Source organism: Rattus norvegicus, chromosome 6 (genome assembly GCF_036323735.1).
Source record: "Rattus norvegicus strain BN/NHsdMcwi chromosome 6, GRCr8, whole genome shotgun sequence".
In the NCBI taxonomy this organism is placed as follows: Eukaryota; Metazoa; Chordata; class Mammalia; order Rodentia; family Muridae; genus Rattus; species Rattus norvegicus.
Window position 1 is genome coordinate 111,786,127 of NC_086024.1, and position 18,016 is coordinate 111,804,142.

Sequence of the window (18,016 nt, forward strand, 5' to 3'; positions counted from 1 at the left end):
GACCAACAGTTCCTCCCTCTCTAGTATCCAGGAGTGGCAATATGGGAGGAGGACCCCAAGTCTCCCCCTTTCTGTTTAGTAGTCTTTGCATTTGTTGGGGGCTCCTCCCAGGGTCGTGATCGTGCAGGCTGCTGTTAGTCCTTGAACTAAGATTTAGATGAAGAAGATTTACCATGTCTCTGCCCCAGTGGTCTCAACTCTGTACACACCTGGTTACCTTTTGGGATTGCTCCACCCTGTCCTAGGACACACTACTAATTTCTAGCTTTTTTTCTTCTTCAAGTTGCCTTGGTCATGGTGTTTTATCCCAGCAATAGAAAAGAGACTAGTGTACAACTCGTGCATGGCCCCTACCATACCCAGAAGTGTTCCTTCTCAGTTATTCCTGCAGGGGTCCTCCCACATTATGGGTGGCCTGGAACACACCAAGAAGCTGTATTTGTGTTCATCATGTTCAGACAACTGAACTTGGAAGAGGTGGAATGGTTTGCTTTGAGTAGTGTCCAGACAAATGAGGTCACAATCTGCAATCATCTCTACCTAGACTGTTGTCTGATCTACTCGTGGGAAGAGCACTGGGCAGTCCTTTGACATGGGAGGCAGTCTGCTCCATCCGCTGGAGCCGTGAGCTGGCAGGAGGGGTTGAACCAGGCTTTCTTTCACTATTCTCTCCCAGGGTCCTTAGCAGCAGAAATGGTTAAAGTTTAGACTTTTGTGTATTGATGATGCTTTCTCCAAGATGAAGGGCTGAGAGTAGCACCTTGTCTACACAGGGGACAAAAGGGTTTGCAACCGTGGCTAAGTCTCAGGCTTCTGGAATGGCAGTTCTTTTTATACCTGTTGAAAGACTAGGTGCTTGTATACGATGAGTTGTCTTGAATCATAATAAGGCTTAAAACAGACCCACAGCAACCCTAAAGATGATCTTGCCTTTGTGGTCTCATCCCTGCCCTTCTGTAGGTGTCTGTGGCTCCCTGTGACCAACCGTGCATTGGGTTATTGAGTCGGTACATCTTAGAGATGGGTTAGGCTCTTCGAGGGGTTGAAGATAGGATGGGACGGTCAGAAGCATCTGAATTGTATTATTAGTAGAAACAGATACAACCTAATGCCTCGGTTGTGGGCGCTGAGCCTCATCGGGCTGAAGGACTCAGGGCACGCACGTTACAGTGGGGGATACCACTTCTGAGATCAGTCTCTCTGTCCCCAGAATTGAAGTCAGAACCTCCATTTAGGAAAGGAAGAGGTAAAACCAGGTTTGTGCTAGGCATGTGCAAACTGCATACCCGCCCTGCACCAAACGACCTTACTTGTTGATCGATGTATTGATCCATTGATTGATTGGCAAGTTCTCTGTGGTCCTAGATGGCCTGGAACTCACCGTGTAGGCTGGCTAACCTTGAACATAGAGATTTGCCTGCTGCTGCTTCTGCTTTTGCCCACCGAATGCTGGAATCAAAGGCATATTGACAGACCGCAATCCTGAGGTCACATCACAGAAGTATATATTGCTCCAGGATCATGCTGGTAACAAAGGACACGGCCAAGATTTGAACTAAGCTTTGCAAGACTCCAAAGCCAGTGTCCTTTGTCAATTATAATAGTCACAGCAACAAGTTGTGTTGCTGACTCCGGTCCATGTGGGCATCGTGACACTAGGAAAGAACAACTAAGTCACAGTACCCATCAGGATGAGCCTGGTATTGTCATGAATGTGCTTCAAGTCCGGCCATAGAGATGATATCAGCTTGATGCTGGATAGATGGAAAACAAGACAAAACAAAAAACCAAAACAACAACAACAACAACAACACCCCACACATAAGCAACATAGGTGGGGGGTGACCCCAGATGGAGTGATCCGTTCTTTTCCTCCTTGTCTGAACTTGGATAGTTATTTTTGACTGCTTTGTATCTCAGGGTCCCAGGTTCAGTTTTAGTGAAAGGTAATTATCTGGGGCTTTCTTTTAAAGTCTCAAAACCAGTGCTCTCAAATGGTGTTTCTGCAATCCCACAGGCAAAAACATGTCTTCTAGTGGCACGTCTCTCTTCTGTGGATTGAAGACATCAAGAGCTATGAAGGAATCAAGACACCATAGAACTCCATTCTCTAGTCCACCCTTTGGTATTGGGAGCAAGGAAGGACTCTCTCTCTTCATACTGGAATTGATAAGTTAGCCAGTACCCACCCACAGGATGAAAGGAAATGTGCACCGGTTGGTGTTGGAAGGAACAGGAAAATAAAAACCACCCGTTTGTGCTTGAATAGCCTTTCAAGTTGGACAAGGGAAGGACATGAACTCCTGAGCTTGCTTATGTAATCCTAGGACCTACCCTAGCATCAGGAGAGGCCTCCCCATTTCTTGGGTATCTGTGCAGAAAGTTGTGAGAGCATCCATTCGGCTTAGAAGTGCTGCCTATTTGAGCTGCCCCAACCACGCACGTGACCCCGATGGGACGCTTTGGCTTGGCAATAGATGGTCTTCTTTTCCATCACCTCCTCCGCCATCTTCTGGCAGTACTTCACTTTCTCTGGGTCATGGAAAGTTAAACTATACCCTCTGGCTTCCGTCCATAACTGGTTAGTCCCTTCCCCAATATCACATTCCTTCTCAGTTTTTCTCCCCTCTCTGCTGATAGCAAACCTCACTCCAATTTGAAAGAACTCTTCAGTAAGAGCTGGGTGTGCCATTAAACCCATGTGGGCATAGGTCTGGTCCACAGTGGCTTCCCAACAGACTGTTTTTCTAAAGCCCTGACATAAATCTGTTGGCTGTACGAAGCATAAATTTCCCGTTATCCATAGTGATTAGGTTCCCAAGCTAGCCCCCAAAATCACTGGTATTGACTCTGTTGAAGATAGCAGAGTAAAACAGAGAGTAATGTGAGGGTGGATTTGACTTGGTTTTTAACTCCAGATTTTCTTCTGGCCCCGAATAGTGTACTTGCAGATTTTCAGTTTCCTCCTCAGATAGTAAGATGAGGGCAGTGCTACCCAACCTAGCTGTGGGCTGCCTTGCTTACCCTGTAGTAAGAATAAACCTCAGGATAGTGTCTAGTGGCCAGTACTAAGTGAACATTCAGAAACACTGGCTTGCATACCATCCAGCTCATTGAACCAGAAAACACAGCATAATTAATACACTCCTTCTGTGACTAACAGAGGACAGCAATGAAAATGAACTTTAACGATGAACTGTGGTGGGTTTGAGTGAGAATGGCCCCCATAGGTTCAGATATTTGAAAGTGTAGTAACCAGCTAGTAGAACTTTTTGGAGAGGATTAGGAGGTGTGACCTTGTTAAAGTAGTTGTGGCCTCATTTGGAGGTGTGTCACTAGGGGTGGGATTTGGAGTTTCAAAAGCCCATATGCCTGTGGATAAGAATGGAAGGTTTTCAAATACTGCTTAAGCTCCATGCCTGTTTGCTTCCTGCCACTGTGACCATAACCCTCTGGAACTATCAGCACACTCCCAGTTAAATGCCTTCTTTTAGAAGAGCTGTGCCTTGGTCATGGTATCTCTTTGAAACAATAACTAAGGCATGGGCCCAAACAGAAATTCTACCATGGGATTAAATAAGAAATGGACTGTCTGGGGTTGGGGATTTAGCTCAGCGGTAGAGCGCTTGCCTAGGAAGCGCAAGGCCCTGGGTTCGGTCCCCAGCTCCGAAAAAAAGAACCAAAAAAAAAAAAAAAAAAAAGAAAAGAAAAGAAATGGACTGTCTTAAAACATGCATTTGAGAGGTGGAAGTAGAAGGGTCAGGGGTTCAAGGTCAGGGGTTTAAGGCCAGTTTAGGTTACATGAGACCAACTGTGTAGCTGAGTAGTGAAAAAAAAGAGGAGAGAGGGAGGGAAGGGAAGGGAAGAAGGGAGGGAGGTAAAATAGTAAGTCTTCATTGTGTTATTTGACAAAAGGTAGAATTATTCAGTTAGAAAGAATGGTTAGAGGGGCTGGGCAAATCATGACTGTTCTGTGAGCAGCTCTGGACCCTTTCAGTGCCTTGGAGATGACCATTATTTATCTATGGGAAGAAGTTCCTAGAACTCATTGTGACATCTCCTGGTGGAATCCCTCAGAGGTGGATGGTTAGGAGTTTAAGACGAGAGCCAGCAAATGGTTCACCTGCTGGAGGAACTTGCCACCGTTTCTGGGAACACCAGTTCCAGGCCTGGAACGTACATGGTTGAAGCAATGAACCAACTCCCAAAAGTCATTCTCAGATGTCTGCACGCACAACACAGCATGTGTGCGTGCCAGCGACTGCAGCGTCTGCATGCACGATGCAGCATGTGTGTGCACCTGCACCTGCAGAAATTGCTTAGGACTTTGGCCCGCAAATGACTTTCATGGAAGAATTTTTTTATCAATAGTTTGGATTTGCTGGGCAAGATGCTATTTATTAAAAAGCAAACCCAACTTTTAGCCAGTTTTATTTTTGTTTCTGTATCCAGATAAACCAGGGTCCTATTTATGCTTGCCGACATGGTAGCCTGATCCCATCAACTGCCCATGATTCACCCCCAGCTATAGTACACTCTACTGGTTGCCCACCCAAGAGTCACCTCCACTTCTTTCTTTAACGGAATCGAATACCTTGGTTTTAAGCATTCGGGTGTTCAAGAAAGCCAAGCCTTTCCCTCCTGTGAGTAAATAGGTTTTTAAGGTAGTCATGATAGGCTAGTTCTTCCTTGACTGTGATTGATTGGAGGGTGAGCATGTGACTGAATTCTGGCCACTTAGGGAGTGAGCATACTGGTGTGGTAGCATATACTTGTAAATAGTAAGACCCCGTCTCAGAAGGATAAGGGCTCGAAAGCACACCACACTGGTAGAGTGCTTGTCTAGTGTACAAGACCCTGAGTTCCATCCCCTGGAAAGAAAGCAGGAAGATGAATCATCTTGGGTAGGAACTGAGAACTCCTGTGGCGGGGGTTGGGGGGGTGGGGAGGAATCTGTCTGAAGCAAATACAAGTCAAGCTAAGCAGAGTAAACTAGAGCAAGGAGGAGCAGCATTTGCCTCAACACAGGCGTGCATGCATTCAGCCCTTCCTTAGATTCTACACAGTGGGCAAGTGATTCAAGACCACAAGGACTGCCCTTCAACTGTAGTCCTCCTCCCTATGCCAAAAGGCCCATTGAGTAACAGGAGCTTTAAGGAAGAAGTCACAGACCCAGGCAGTTTTGATTTGCCTTAGCCCAGGTACCTCACACTGGTAATCCCAGAACTCAGGAGCAGGAGGATTGCCCCAAGCTTGAACCTGGTCCACATAGCAATGCCCTGGTCAGTCAGAACTATGTGGTAAGACCTTGTCTAAAACAAACCAAAAACCTAGAACAAAAGAAGAGAAGAGAGACCCTACCTGAAAGCCATCCCACAGAGGGGAGCAGAAAGGACAGAGTTTGGGGAACTCTGGACACGGCTGCAGGTGAGAGAAAACAGGGACCAGTCAGTGAGTCTGTGCTTTGGTAGGCCCCAGAGCCCACCCCTCCTTGTCCCGTGTTTGTCCCTTTCTCTCTGGGGTTCACATGCCCTCCACAGTGCTGCTGACACCACCTTTCCCCACATCCCTTCATTGCCAGACTTGCAGTTGTCTTTCAGAGCAAGTCCCTGGGGTTGAGTATAAACCGCACTGTGCCTTCAGTCAGCAGGTGTAAAGAGAAATTACTGCTGCTCCCTGCTCTGCTGGGCCTGGCTGAATTACCCCAAAGCCGTGTTTATCATGCCGTTGAACCTTGTGCCCATGTTTAATGTGCTATCTACGCTGACCCCAGGTGTCTCTCTGCTTCGCTGCTCCTTCCCCACAGCTATCCTACAGTCTGTGGCTCGGAGGGTCATCCCTGACAAGTGTATTACCGGTGTTTATCCATATTAAATCTTGGATCGGTGACTGCCTTTTACCCATCTTTCTAAACTCTCTTCGCTTCTCCTGCAGCCTCGCTTTCTGCCTGGCCGTTCCCTCCTAAGTCAGGAGTCTATTGTGGTCTTGGGTTTCCAGACGCTCAAGAAGAGTAAAGGTGCTATGGGTGGCCCTGCCTACAAAGCTGGAGTCTTCATGTGGAGTCGCTGCTGACCCATTCATAATTGTATCATTCAGAGCAGTGGGGGAGCTCACCAAGGGGATTGATGTAATTACATTACACATCTGTAAAGGCAGTGGTGGGCCTGAGTTTGCTCCCACCACAGCTCTAGTGAAAGCTATCTTCTCTATCGTGTCTAGCATAGGCATAGCACGTTACACCTCACAAAACCTTTCCATGTTTCTCCCCCTCTAAACCTGGAAGCTGTCACCCCCATATCACTCTCTGTAAAACATTCTGAGAGAGCTAAAGCTCTCTGCATCATTAGGGATTCAAAATAGGTTACACGATTCCCTAATCGACCGTGGGCATCTTGCTGGTTTGTCTTGTTGATTTGTTTTGACTCAAAATTCACAAATCCCCCTTGCCTCAGTGGCCCTCTGGCTGGACTCTCGAGCATGCGCTGCCACGGCTCGCTTAAATGTTTCCGATTTTGATTTTGCTTTTTCCTTGCTATGTAGCCCTGGCCTGGAAGTCACCATCGCAGGTTTGAATTCTGGTGTGAGTGCTGAGACAGTTACAACTGATGTGATTTTTTTGTTGTTGTTCTTACTTGATAATAACATTTCAGTGTTAGGGTTTCATTTCCCCCAAAGCTTCATGTATTCTATGTTTCCTTTAAAATAGTTGTACTTGAGACTAGCAATGTAAATGGGTGATATGTGTGTGTGGGGGGAGGGGGTGGTGTGTAAACACACAGTTTTAAAAAAGAAATGTAAATGCAGTCCAATTTTCCTTTTCCTTTGTGGCCAGAGGATCTTGACAGCGGGACATTCGTAGTTAGACTATCATTGGTTGAGAAGTTTTTCTTTACCAATAAGACTCGAGATGAATTGCCCTTACTATCTTTTCTAGTCAGGGATGTTTTGTGCTCAAATTGATGCCAGAGTCACAAGAAATTGGATGATAAATTAACATGTGACACAGACAAAAATAAGGTCAAGTTTCTTTGTTATAAGGGAAAAAACCCAGAATGCACTGTAATGGAAAATACTTAATTAGATCATTCATCCAGTCAATAGCTCCTTGTTCAATGCCGCTTAGCTACCAGGTACTGTCAAGGCATGGCTTTCCTTCTTGTTTTTCCTCCTCTCCCTCATTCCTCTGACTCCTCTCTCTTTGTTTCCTGCCAACAGTTCTTTTCCTCCCCCAGAACTTTGTCAACAATGCTATTACAGCCATGATGCCCTCTGATTGTCCTGGTGATAGGGAGGAGGGAAGGAAGATCTTTGTTTCTCAATTTTCTGGTCCTTTATTCTCCCTACTGGCTTCAGTTGTCTTCTGCATGAGATCTATAGGAAGAACCGATCTGTATGCCAAGCAGTGAGCTTTAATAGACTGTTCAGCTGTGTTGGGGAGCATATCTTCGGGGTGCGTAATGAGGGGACAGGTAACAGAGTTTTGAAATATCTGGACATTCTTCCAAGACCCTTGGTATGGATTTCAGATAGAAGTATTAAGCAAGAATCCTAGTATTTGTCCACTCGAGATCCCTCCCCCTTCATAGTTTTTGGTGTTATGGTGACAGTGCTAATAGAACTCAGGCTTTCTAGCCCCAATAATGGCCCATTAGAGCTTCAGGAAAAGCCATCATGTTTCTGTAGCATTTATCTGTCAGCAGGAGACTATTACAGAGCACAAACTCACATTGTATTAGTGTTATCAGTTCCTTATGATCCTTGGCACAAGTGTCAGCCAATGGGCTGGCAGTCTGCTGGTCCCCACTGGATGATATAACTCCATACGCAGATTCAAGCATATGAGAAAGCAGTGGGTCTGCAGAGGTGTGTGGCTGGGGGCATTCCTCCAGCCTGGAGCCCAGGAAACACGAACCTCAGATATGCTCAGGTTAAGGTCACTGTCTTGGTCAGGCCTGCCTTAGTCACTGGGGACTGTCAATGGATGTCTTCCCAGGATCCACCTTCTCCAGTCTTCACAGTGGGCTGGAGCAGACTCGGGTTTGGCTTATGATCCAAACAATTCCACGGAGTCAGCCTCCTCTTCTGGGACTGATGGTAAGAAGCGTGTCTACACGTTGTGTGTTTCCCCACAGCCTTGTTCTCACCCTGCACCCTTGATTTCAGGAGATGTAGGAATGGCTGAGGGACGGCAGTACCAAACTGCGAACCCTAACATCCACTGGACTTAGTGACCATAGGGTAGATTTCCTAAAACTGCCTGGTGGGTCTTATTCAATGATGAAGCCATCCTCTGGGAGGGACCAAACTGGATCCACCAGTTGTGTTGACTTTTTGTGGTTTGAGAGATACAAACAACTTCCTCTAGCAATTGGTCTTAGAGCATGTGTGAGGAGGAAGTTATGGGACATGACGGACATTTCTTAACTATTGCCTCATTTGTGGAAAACGTAAGACTGGTTTGGGAAGGCTGTACCAAGGGATGTGGGATAAAATCGAGACTGGGCTCTGAAGGAACAAAGATGTGCTTTGCACCACACCAGAGACAAGGGTTGCCATGCTTGGACTGGTTGCAAAAATGGCAAAAAGACTCAGGTACAGACATTATGGTAACAGAGACCAGCTGTGATAGGGCCAGCAAAAGATGGGTCTGTGTGGACCTTTTTGATTGGATTCATGGCCTACTTGGAGCTTTCTGTTCAAAGGAAAGCACGGGATTTGGAGCATAGTAGGTAGTGTTGAATGGCCCTGGCTATAGACAGTGTATTAGGGCAGGAAAGCAGGTTGTGAAACGGGCCCTCACCAACTAGCAATTCCTTTTGTCATCATGATGTAAGAGATAGACACGGGGGGTTGGGGATTTAGCTCAGTGGTAGAGCACTTGCCTAGCATGCGCAAGGCCCTGGGTTCGGTCCCCAGCTCTGAAAAAAAAGGAAAAAAAAAAAGAGAGAGAGAGAGAGAGAGAGAGAGAGAGAGAGAGAGAGAGAGATAGACACGGATGCCCAGACCCTAGTGTATCTATGTACAGAATACACCCAGAGGCTCATGCTACTGACCTCACAACTTCTAAAAGAACTTGCACTCAGGGGAGGAGGAGGCAGGGAAAGGAGAGAGACCCATCTGCAAACATCAAGAAGTGGTATTAAGCAGAAATCCAGACCCTGGGTGGCATGCTGTCTGGTATGTGTTGTGTGACCTGGAGAAGGACATTTCAGCACACAGGGAAGTGCACGAATCTCTCCATTTATCAAATCTGGTGAGAGGTCTACATGCAGGTGCTTCTCAGCTCAGGATGGGGTTACATCCCCATCAGTCTATCATGAATCGAAATGATCGTAGGTTGGAAAGGCATTGAACATACCCATCCCAGTGAACCTCATGACTAAACTATACGGTGCACTGTGCCCCTCCTCATGTTTTGGGGCTGAGTAGGGGCTGTCACAGCCTGGCAAATTGAGGCAGTGTGGCACACATTTGTATATGCTTTGAAAAGGATTCCCCCACCCCCCCAAAAAAAGATCTTGCTGTGTAACCTTGGTCCATGAACTGCTCTTCACAAAGCACTGCTGGGTATAGGATGCTGGAATTCTCCAGTGAGCAACACACACACACACACACACACACACAATCACTCCTCTCATGAGACTTCCAATCTATGGAGGAGGGACGGTACCTCTCTCATCAATAAAGTCGTGATGGCTAACTGTGTCAAGCAACTTGAAACAATGTAACAGGCAGTAGATTTGGGTGCTGCCTGGAAGGGAGGGAATGGTCTTCTAGATGAGAGCTCTAGAGATTGGGCTGTGGAGGGAAGGGTATAGAGACACCTACAGGATCCTGCCCTGTGTCCATGTTCACACAGGCCAAAGAGCAAGCTTCATTCCTCACTGCCACAGGAGTCATTAACTGTGCATTTTTAAAGCACTGTCAAGCCCTGGGTAAGCCTGGGAACAGAAAGAAGTCAGAGAAGCCCGTCAATGAGGCCTTCCCAAGAGATGGGAGTCAGTGGAAACCAGGCTCAAGGGTAATACCCTCTGTGTCACTTTGTCTCTAATAAAATAATGGGTTTTGTTTATTTGCTTGTTTTATTTTGTTTTAATGATGCAGGTCTGCTGGGGGGGGGGTGTTGATAGAGCAAACATCCCTGCCCATCTCTTGATCGGATGCCTCAGGACCACCCCACACTTTGTTCCACTTCAGCAAACGTGAACGTTGTTATCAGCTGCCCTCCGCAGCCTCCACTAGTGCACTTACCCAAGTCAAGCATCACCCTTGAAGCCAGTGCCTACTCCCCAAGTCCCTCCACAGTGGCTAACCCCTCCTGAAGCTTCCAGAACCTACCCTCCCAGCTTTATTCCCAAAACACACAGCATTACACTCTGCTTAGACGTTATTTTGTTGATAAAATTTTGTCGCCCCCCCCACACACAAACACACACATTGTCTTTTGTAGAGAATAAGGTATAATACTCTCTCCTGAGGGCTTTTCCTCCCCCTTTTAAATAATTCTGTATCCACACCAGCACACATAATCAAATTGATTATTATCCCTGTGACAGGCACATCCCCAAGGTGAAGAGCCCCACAGGAAGAGACGAGACTTGACTTACGGCTCATTTTGGTACAGTGGCAGCCCATAATGTTCTGGTTCACAGAGGGAGAGGCAGACAGGGATGCAGGTGTGTTGATAGCTGGGAATTCAGGTGTGTGTGTTTGAAAGTGTCAACTAGTGCCTCCGAGAAGCTGTGACAGGTAAGTTGGAGGTTTCAAAGCACAATTATGTTTTCCCCAAACAGACAGGGATTTATGTCTGGAACCCGGGGCCTGAGTGCACTGTTGAGATTTGCCAATGGGCAAAGCCTAATTTGTGTAGTCTAGAGGCATTTTATGGGCGCACACCCTGCATCAAGCCACATGTCAGCGGTTTAGAGCAGACTGACCCAGGTGATAGGAGCAGGAAAGGAAATCTGTCTCTCTCTTCTGGCTGCAAGCACTTCACCTGCTGGCCTGACCCTTGTGCGCTGAGAGGTTAGAGCCTGCGGATTTCTAAGCCACTGGCCGCTTCTCCATAGTGGTGATGGTGCGGCGGAATGTGACTGGTTTTTAATTTGGAGAACAAACCCATACCAAGAGACTCAGAGAGGTTTGCCAAGCCTGTTCATAGAGCTGGACCGTAAAGAGGGAGGGGGGGCATGCGGATGTTAGCACCCTCCCTACCGACAGTCCCACCAAGCAGTTTGACTTTCCTCTCTGGTTTTCTGCTGCAAAAGCAAGACCGCAAGCTTTCGGACTCTAAAATCCAGCCTTCCTACTCCACAGGAGGTGGGGACCTTGCTTGCCCGCGGGAGTGTCCTATTCCATTGAAGTCTCTTGGGCTGGCCCCCCTCCCCCCACCCCAGCTCGATTCTGTCACTTTAAGTCCAGCCCCTGAGAGATAGCCAATAGGAGCCAAATCATACATCAGTCTCTCAGCCTTAAAGCTACAGTAGGGTTAGTGGGCTCCAAGTGTCGGGCGCCCCAGCCTCCTCCACCGCTTCGCGTCCCCTCTGCCCGTTCGCTGAGCGCGCGGATGAGTGGGAGCGCGGAGCTGCGCGCGGCTCTCTGCCTCCGGCTCCCCGGCCGCGGCCGCGTCCTTCCACTCCGCCTTCTCCGGCTCACGGTGCCCGGCCGGGACTCGCACCTCGCCTGTGCCCTTCACTCGTCTTCCGCGTGATTTCCCCGCCGCCTTTCTCCTCCAACTGGGAATGCTAAAACGGGACTGATGGACGTGTCCGAACTCTGCATCCCGGACCCCCTCGGCTACCACAACCAGTAGGTGCCTTACTTTCCTGTCTGTCTGTCTGTCTGTCCGTCTGTCTGTCTGTCCTTCTCCCCATCCAAGAGTCTCTCTCCTGGATGTCGCAGTTCCTCTTCTACACATTCCTGAAGTGGCAGGGACCTAGGAGGGGCACTCCGGACGTAGGAGGGAGCAAACCGCACACTTGCCAGGGTTTCTTAAACCCTCCTCTTAACTTTTTCCCGCATCCTCTTTCATGAGCTCTTACTTTTAGACAACAGTGGCGCTTTCTCGTTCACTTTGAATTTGCTCCACGGTGACAAATATCTCCATTTCCGTGGCGGGCAGGCGGAAGCCCAGAACAGGTGCGGGAACGTGACAGCAAGGGTGTTCTGTCCCGTCCTAGGAATCCTCCCCACGGGCGCTTTGATTTCCATCCTGGGGCAAAATGATTTCAGCCAGGGGCAGAAAAATCAGGTGTGCTGGGTCCCGTGAGGGAAAACTGCAGGTGACCAATGTCAGGTGGGCGCGGGGGTCCCAGCGGGACGCTCTCGGTGTGGCGGTCCCTAGGAACCCCTGGGGCGCGGCAGGGCCCCGGAGCACTGCGCTCCGCACGTCCTGCTTGGGGAGCCGTGTCCCGCCGGGAGCCTGGTGTCCCTCTCGGTGCTGCAGAGGTGAAGTCGGTTGGACGTTCGGGGCAGCTTGTCGGGTGCTGTTTCCTTGCCGCGGGCCAGAACGTAGATTAAGTGAGCGACACGGGTGGCTGAGGCTGCGGCGACCGGACACGACTCTCCGTAGCTCCGGGGTCTTGGGACAGTTTTCTCAGCGTGTTGGGTGGGAAGGGGAGAATTGACCCAAGCCTGGACTATCTCAGTTCAACACGGGCGGCCCGCGCTCTCCAAGGTGGCTGTGCCACCTGCTCAAGCACCTGCCGGGGTCTCTCTTCTGGCGCTCCGCGTCCCATAGCGCTTCGGTGAGCGTTCGTACCGGTTGTGCCGTTCTAGAAATGGCCCTCCTCAGACTTAATAATTAAGATTAAAAAGAATCTAATGAAAACTCTAGTTTCTCACCGGCAGCTTTTTTAAGTAACTTTGTGTTTTTCTTTCCTCCGCCCCCACGCCCCTCGTTTGTCTTCCTTCTTTTTTCATGAAAGAAACTTAGAGTCAGGTTTTCTTTCTTACCACGGTCCTTTCCTTTCCACACCACGCGTCCTTTCCTTGCACCATCCCGCCAAAGAACTTGGGAGACAGCTCTGAGACTAGCTGTGGACCACCTCTGGTTAGGTGAAGTTTCGAACCCTCACCTCCCACTAGCCCGGGCCAGCACGAGGAGGCAACTTAGCAACGCAGCTAGTGTGTTAATGACCAGGCCATCCTGCTCCCCACCCTCACGCCTGAAACAGTGACCCTTTCGCTTCTAGTTTCGGGATTTTCTCCCTGGCAAAAAGTCCTTTTAGATACCTGCAGAATTAAACAGAGGTTCAGAAGGAGGTGTTGACGGAGAGGAAAGCAATCCTTAATTATAATGGATTCTGATTTCCATCGTGAAAAGTGGCTTTTCAATTCTCTTTCAAGGTTATGCTGCTCCTGGGGCTGCCGTGTGGGACTAGGGGTCTTTGCGCTCAGGCTCCTCCTCAAGGGAGTATGAGAGCTTCGGGAACCCCGGGGAAGAAAAAGGTTGGGGCTGTGGACCGTAATGCTTGTTGGACATTTCCTCACATAAAATTACCAAGTACGTCAAATATTGGATATTTAAATTATTTAGGCTCCCTTTCTCCGGAGGTGACTTCTTCCCCTGAGCCTGAAATATCTCTGTGTTTGTCCCTAGCTCAAGTCATCATCGATCAATATGAAAATGTGTGTGCGTGTGGAGGGGCCGGAATGTATGCATCGATAGTGTTGAGCACACACACACACACCCCCCCAAGGCCTGATTTCAGTTTGGGGGGATTTGTGGATTAAGAGGGCTCCTGAGGGAGGTGCAAAACAGGATGATGGAGCCAAGGTCTTGTAGGTCTGGGAAAGGTGTTGAGTGAAAATCATTTATAAAATAAGCCTGGCAGTGATGTAGATTCTCTCTCTTTTCTGGCCTCTCTCTCTCTCTCTCTCTCTCTCTCTCTCTCTCTCTCTCTCTCCTCTTTTTCAAAATAATAATAACAATAACAATAGCTCCTTCTTCCTTGAGCCAAAAGTCAGAAGGCTGCCTGTTTTTGTTTTGGTTTGTTTGTTTGTTTGTTTGTTTTTTAAACCCAGGCAGGACCTTCAGAGCTGCAGCACCTAAAGGTGTTTGCCAAAACCATGGTTCGCATTTGCCCAGGGACATAAACATGAGCTTGTGGAGGACAGGGACAGGTCGCTTTGGAGTCTCCTCTAGCAAAGTAACCAAACGGGGGTGCCGCACACTCTGGTTTGTTGGAGGGATGGTGGAATACATGCATTTATGGCAGGGAGCCTGTCATGGGGTGCAGTTGGAGGGGGGGGATGTGCTCTGTCTATACATTTTATACCTCTGTGTGGATTCATTGACATCCCTAGACTTTAGAAAGCCCAAGGGCACAGGGAGTGTGAGTCAGGGGTGGGGGTGCAGCTCTCCTGTCCCCTCCTCACACGGAGAACATTCATCACATTCTCTGTGTCGTCTGCCTTGCCCCAGGGATGAGCACCCCTGTGTGCACCATCTCCCCTACCTTACTGCCCTCCATTTTCATTTTTCCATAGTCCATCCTGGAGGTGACTCCCTCACCCTTCCTAATCAGTGTTTTATGTACTCGTATGACCTGCCACAGGCAGACCGAACGTCCTCTCCTGCGAGTTGCCTGTGTATGAATGACTCGATGAGGCACTGGCTGGAGACCCGAGGCACAAAACCCAATGTGTGTGTGGGGGGGGTGGGTGTGAGGGTAGAGTTGCTGCCTTCTGAGGAGGAGGAGGAGGAGGAAGACCACCTTGCTGTTGTTAAGGAAACAAAGAACAAACTGTCCCGAAGGTAAAATATGTCAGTTCACACGTAGGAAAAAATGCCACATGGTAATTCAAAATCAGTGACCTGGAGAAAAACAAAGGGGGGGATTAATTTTTAATGGTACATTCAAAAATAAATCAGAGGGAAGGCATTAGTCGTGGTTTTCCAGGGGAGGGGCTCCAGAAAAGAAACCTTTATGTGTCTGCCACTCCTCTGGAGGTGCCCATAACTGGTAGAGGATGGTGGTATAGCCAGCCCGAGTTGTTCAGCCCCAAGGCAATGAATAGGAAAAAACATTAGGTCAGTGTCACAGGGCCCTAGTCAGTACTGAGGCCCTTCCGGGTCGGTGGCAGCTCTAATACCCTTGGAAATTTCCTCTTGGGGTAGATTATTTTACCAATTCCTCTCATCTTTGAAACAATCTTCTATTCTGCCAATAATTATAGTATGTGTGAGTGTGTGTGTGTGCATGTGTGAGTGTGTGTGTCTATGTGTGTGAGTGTGTGTGTCTATGTGTGTGAGTGTGTGCGTATGTGAGTGTGTGTGAGTGTGTGTTTATGTGAGTGTGTGTGAGTGTGTGCGTGTGTGAGTGTGTATGAGTATGTGTGAGTATGTGTGTGAGTGTGTGAGTGTGTGTGTGTGTGTGTGCGTGCGTGTGTGTGTAAAAGATTTTCTTTTATAAGAGCATGCACCAGAGAAACAACTTGATCCTCCAAACAGGAACCTTTTCATTCTATTGATTTGGAGTAATCAATAAATATCCCATTTAGTCGAGAAAAGGGACAGAGGAGACTTTTGGGACAGCAGTCTGTAGGAGGGGGTGGAAGCTGTGACAGTAACTGGATGTCACACCCAGCCTTCTCAGAGTGCCCTGTCCGTAGCAGTGCTCTCTCACAACTCCGTACTTTGGGCTTCATGTTCCTGCAGCTGGACATTTTGTCAGATGGCTTCTGAGGAGGGCCTAAAGCCATCGAAAAGTTTCCCTTCTTCCTCGGCTCCATTGTAAGATGTCTTGCTTCCCTGGCACAGAGGTCTCTCGTTTCTAGGCTGTGGTGGTACCTCAGAGGGTAGCTGGGAAAGGCTCAGGAGCAGGCAGGCTGCGGGAGAGTGTGTGTGGCCAACAGCACATAGACCACAGGCAGGGTGCTATTGACCTGGCTCCCTAGAACTTAGCTGTAAGAACTTGTCATCTCAAGGTGCGATTAAGCCACGGTCCAAATTTTAAAGGAAAGAATGGTAGATCTTTAGGCCATGACCTACCTTTTTAAATAAAGCCAGACCCATACCCTGAGCCTGACTCTGATGCCCTCCCTGACCTGCTGGCTTTCCCAGGTCTGCCCTTCTCTCTCAGCAGGAGACTCTCACAATGCTCCTCCCGAATAAATAGAATAAACAGAAGCTCTGCCCAGCCTTAACCAGCCCTGCTGATGGGCTCTGGGAATGTCCATCCTGGATTCCGATGACTCTTAACTCAACGTTACTGCAATGTTCCAGTTTGGCTGGGATGTTCAGCTTCTAGCATCTGTCCTTCTCTGTAATTCCCCAAGAGTAGCTGGGGCAGGAGTGGACTGTGAGTACAGGGTCTACAGATTGCTCCCTGGAAGCCACAGGGAAGAGTTGAGGAGGATGGGCTGCAGCCAATCCAGTCAGTCAGCTTGGAAGCATCCTGAACATTCTGCTGTGTGCCCTTGAGACTCCTGCTGCTTCCAGCTCTGAAGGGGAGGAAAAAAAAAAAACACTCTGTGTGTGTGTGTGTGTGTGTGTGTGTGTGTGTGTGTGTGTGTGTGTGTGTTATACATCTGTGACCCCTGACAGACCTTCTTTAAGCCTACCCAGTTTCCTATCTCTGTCCAGCACACTCATACCTCTGTGGAATGCTTGCAGAGAAGGCCATTCCTTAGAGGTAGGGCCCACAGGCTTCAGCTGGCCCTAGTCTCTCCTGGTGGAACCAGAGGAGCCTGGGGCCGGTTTACATCTGGTTGCCCCATTGGCCCAATGTGGTCTGGTCCTTGTGCAGGGAGGCTGTGGTGCTTATAATTGCAAATGTAATTAGCAGACCAGTCATGGGGGACTGGGATGCTCAACTTCTCTGCACATCTCAGTGACCCCTGTGATAGCTAGCCTGGCAGATTAACCCTCGAAGGACCAGCCTGCTTCTTGCCACCAGTGGGGCCCACTGATCTTTCGCTGACCACAGCAGAGCTCTGCTGAGACCAGACCCCTTCCTCTGGAGAGGCTCTCCGGGCAATTGGTACTTGGAGCCTTTTCTTCCCTTGGACACTGGGTTAGTGACCCTCAATTCTTGTCTGCTGGAGCATTTCCTTCCCCATTTTCCTAGTCACACTGGGATGGTGGGATGGGAACCTTTGACTGCATGCTGGTTCGTCCTGTGACCCTGGGAGTCGCAGTGCTGGAGAGAAAACTCTGAAAAGAGCTCATGATGACTTCTGCCCGAAGCACTTGGGGCTCAGGGGCAGGGGCTTGTATTCACCCATCTCATCAGCCTCAGCCACAGTCAGCTTGCAGGAAGAGACTGCTTCCCCAGAGCGTGAGCTCTTCCTGAGCGTGCTCCTCGAGGCAGCCCAGCTTCTGCCTGTTCTGCTCGGAGATTTGTAGTGGCTGGTCATTGAGTTCATCTTCCAAAATTAAACATCAACCACCATGCAAGTGCGGACACATGCGGCAACCTAGTCTTCTCCCTCCTCCCCCTACCCCAAGAGCATCTCTCCATCTCTCCCTCTCTCCCTCTCTCTCTCTCTCTCTCTCTCTCTCTCTCTCTCTCTCTCTCTCTACCTTTCTGCCTTGGTCAGGATTAATATCAGAAAGGATCTTAAGGAGATTTTAATTTGCAAGTACTAGGGTAAAGAAGTGTCACGCCTTTTTGTGACCCCATCAGGATCTGCATCCAGCCCTGGGTCACTATGCTCTGGAGAGCTGTGTGTGCTGGTGTATACAAGCGTGCACCATGGGCATTGCCCCCCTTTAAAAGAACAGTGTACAAGAAGAAGAAAAAAAAAAAACCCAATGCCTGCCTGTCCTTTGCCTGAGCTGAGATCAGGTCTGGCGACATTCCAGTAAAAACTCTCATCTTGAAGTTGATCCAGAGTATGGAAGGGACCACAGAGGGACCCACTGGCTGGTGTTTCTTTGGTACAAACGATCCTAGCTTCGCTCAGAAGCCTCTTTTCCAACTTTACCATGGACTGGACTGGGGAGAGAGAGTGAAGGCTGCCCTGCCCCTCTAACAGATGGCCACCTATTCTGAGGAACACTTGAGGACCT

At 48.8% G+C, this 18,016-nt stretch overlaps 1 protein-coding gene across 2 annotated transcripts in view; it reads left to right on the forward strand.

Moving 5' to 3' along the window:
• The window catches only part of Esrrb (estrogen-related receptor beta), a 155,426-nt gene that overhangs the window by 47,465 nt on the left and 89,945 nt on the right, over positions 1 to 18,016 (forward strand). Inside the window, exon 1 of one of the 2 annotated variants that reach the window (XM_039112056.2) lies at positions 11,401 to 11,808. The exons of the other annotated variant lie outside the window; for it this stretch is intronic. Coding sequence (XP_038967984.1) covers positions 11,759 to 11,808 — 50 coding nt within the window. The 5' untranslated portion in view covers positions 11,401 to 11,758. Of the gene's footprint in view, positions 1 to 11,400; positions 11,809 to 18,016 lie in introns of those variants that run through there. 2 annotated transcript variants of the gene reach the window in all.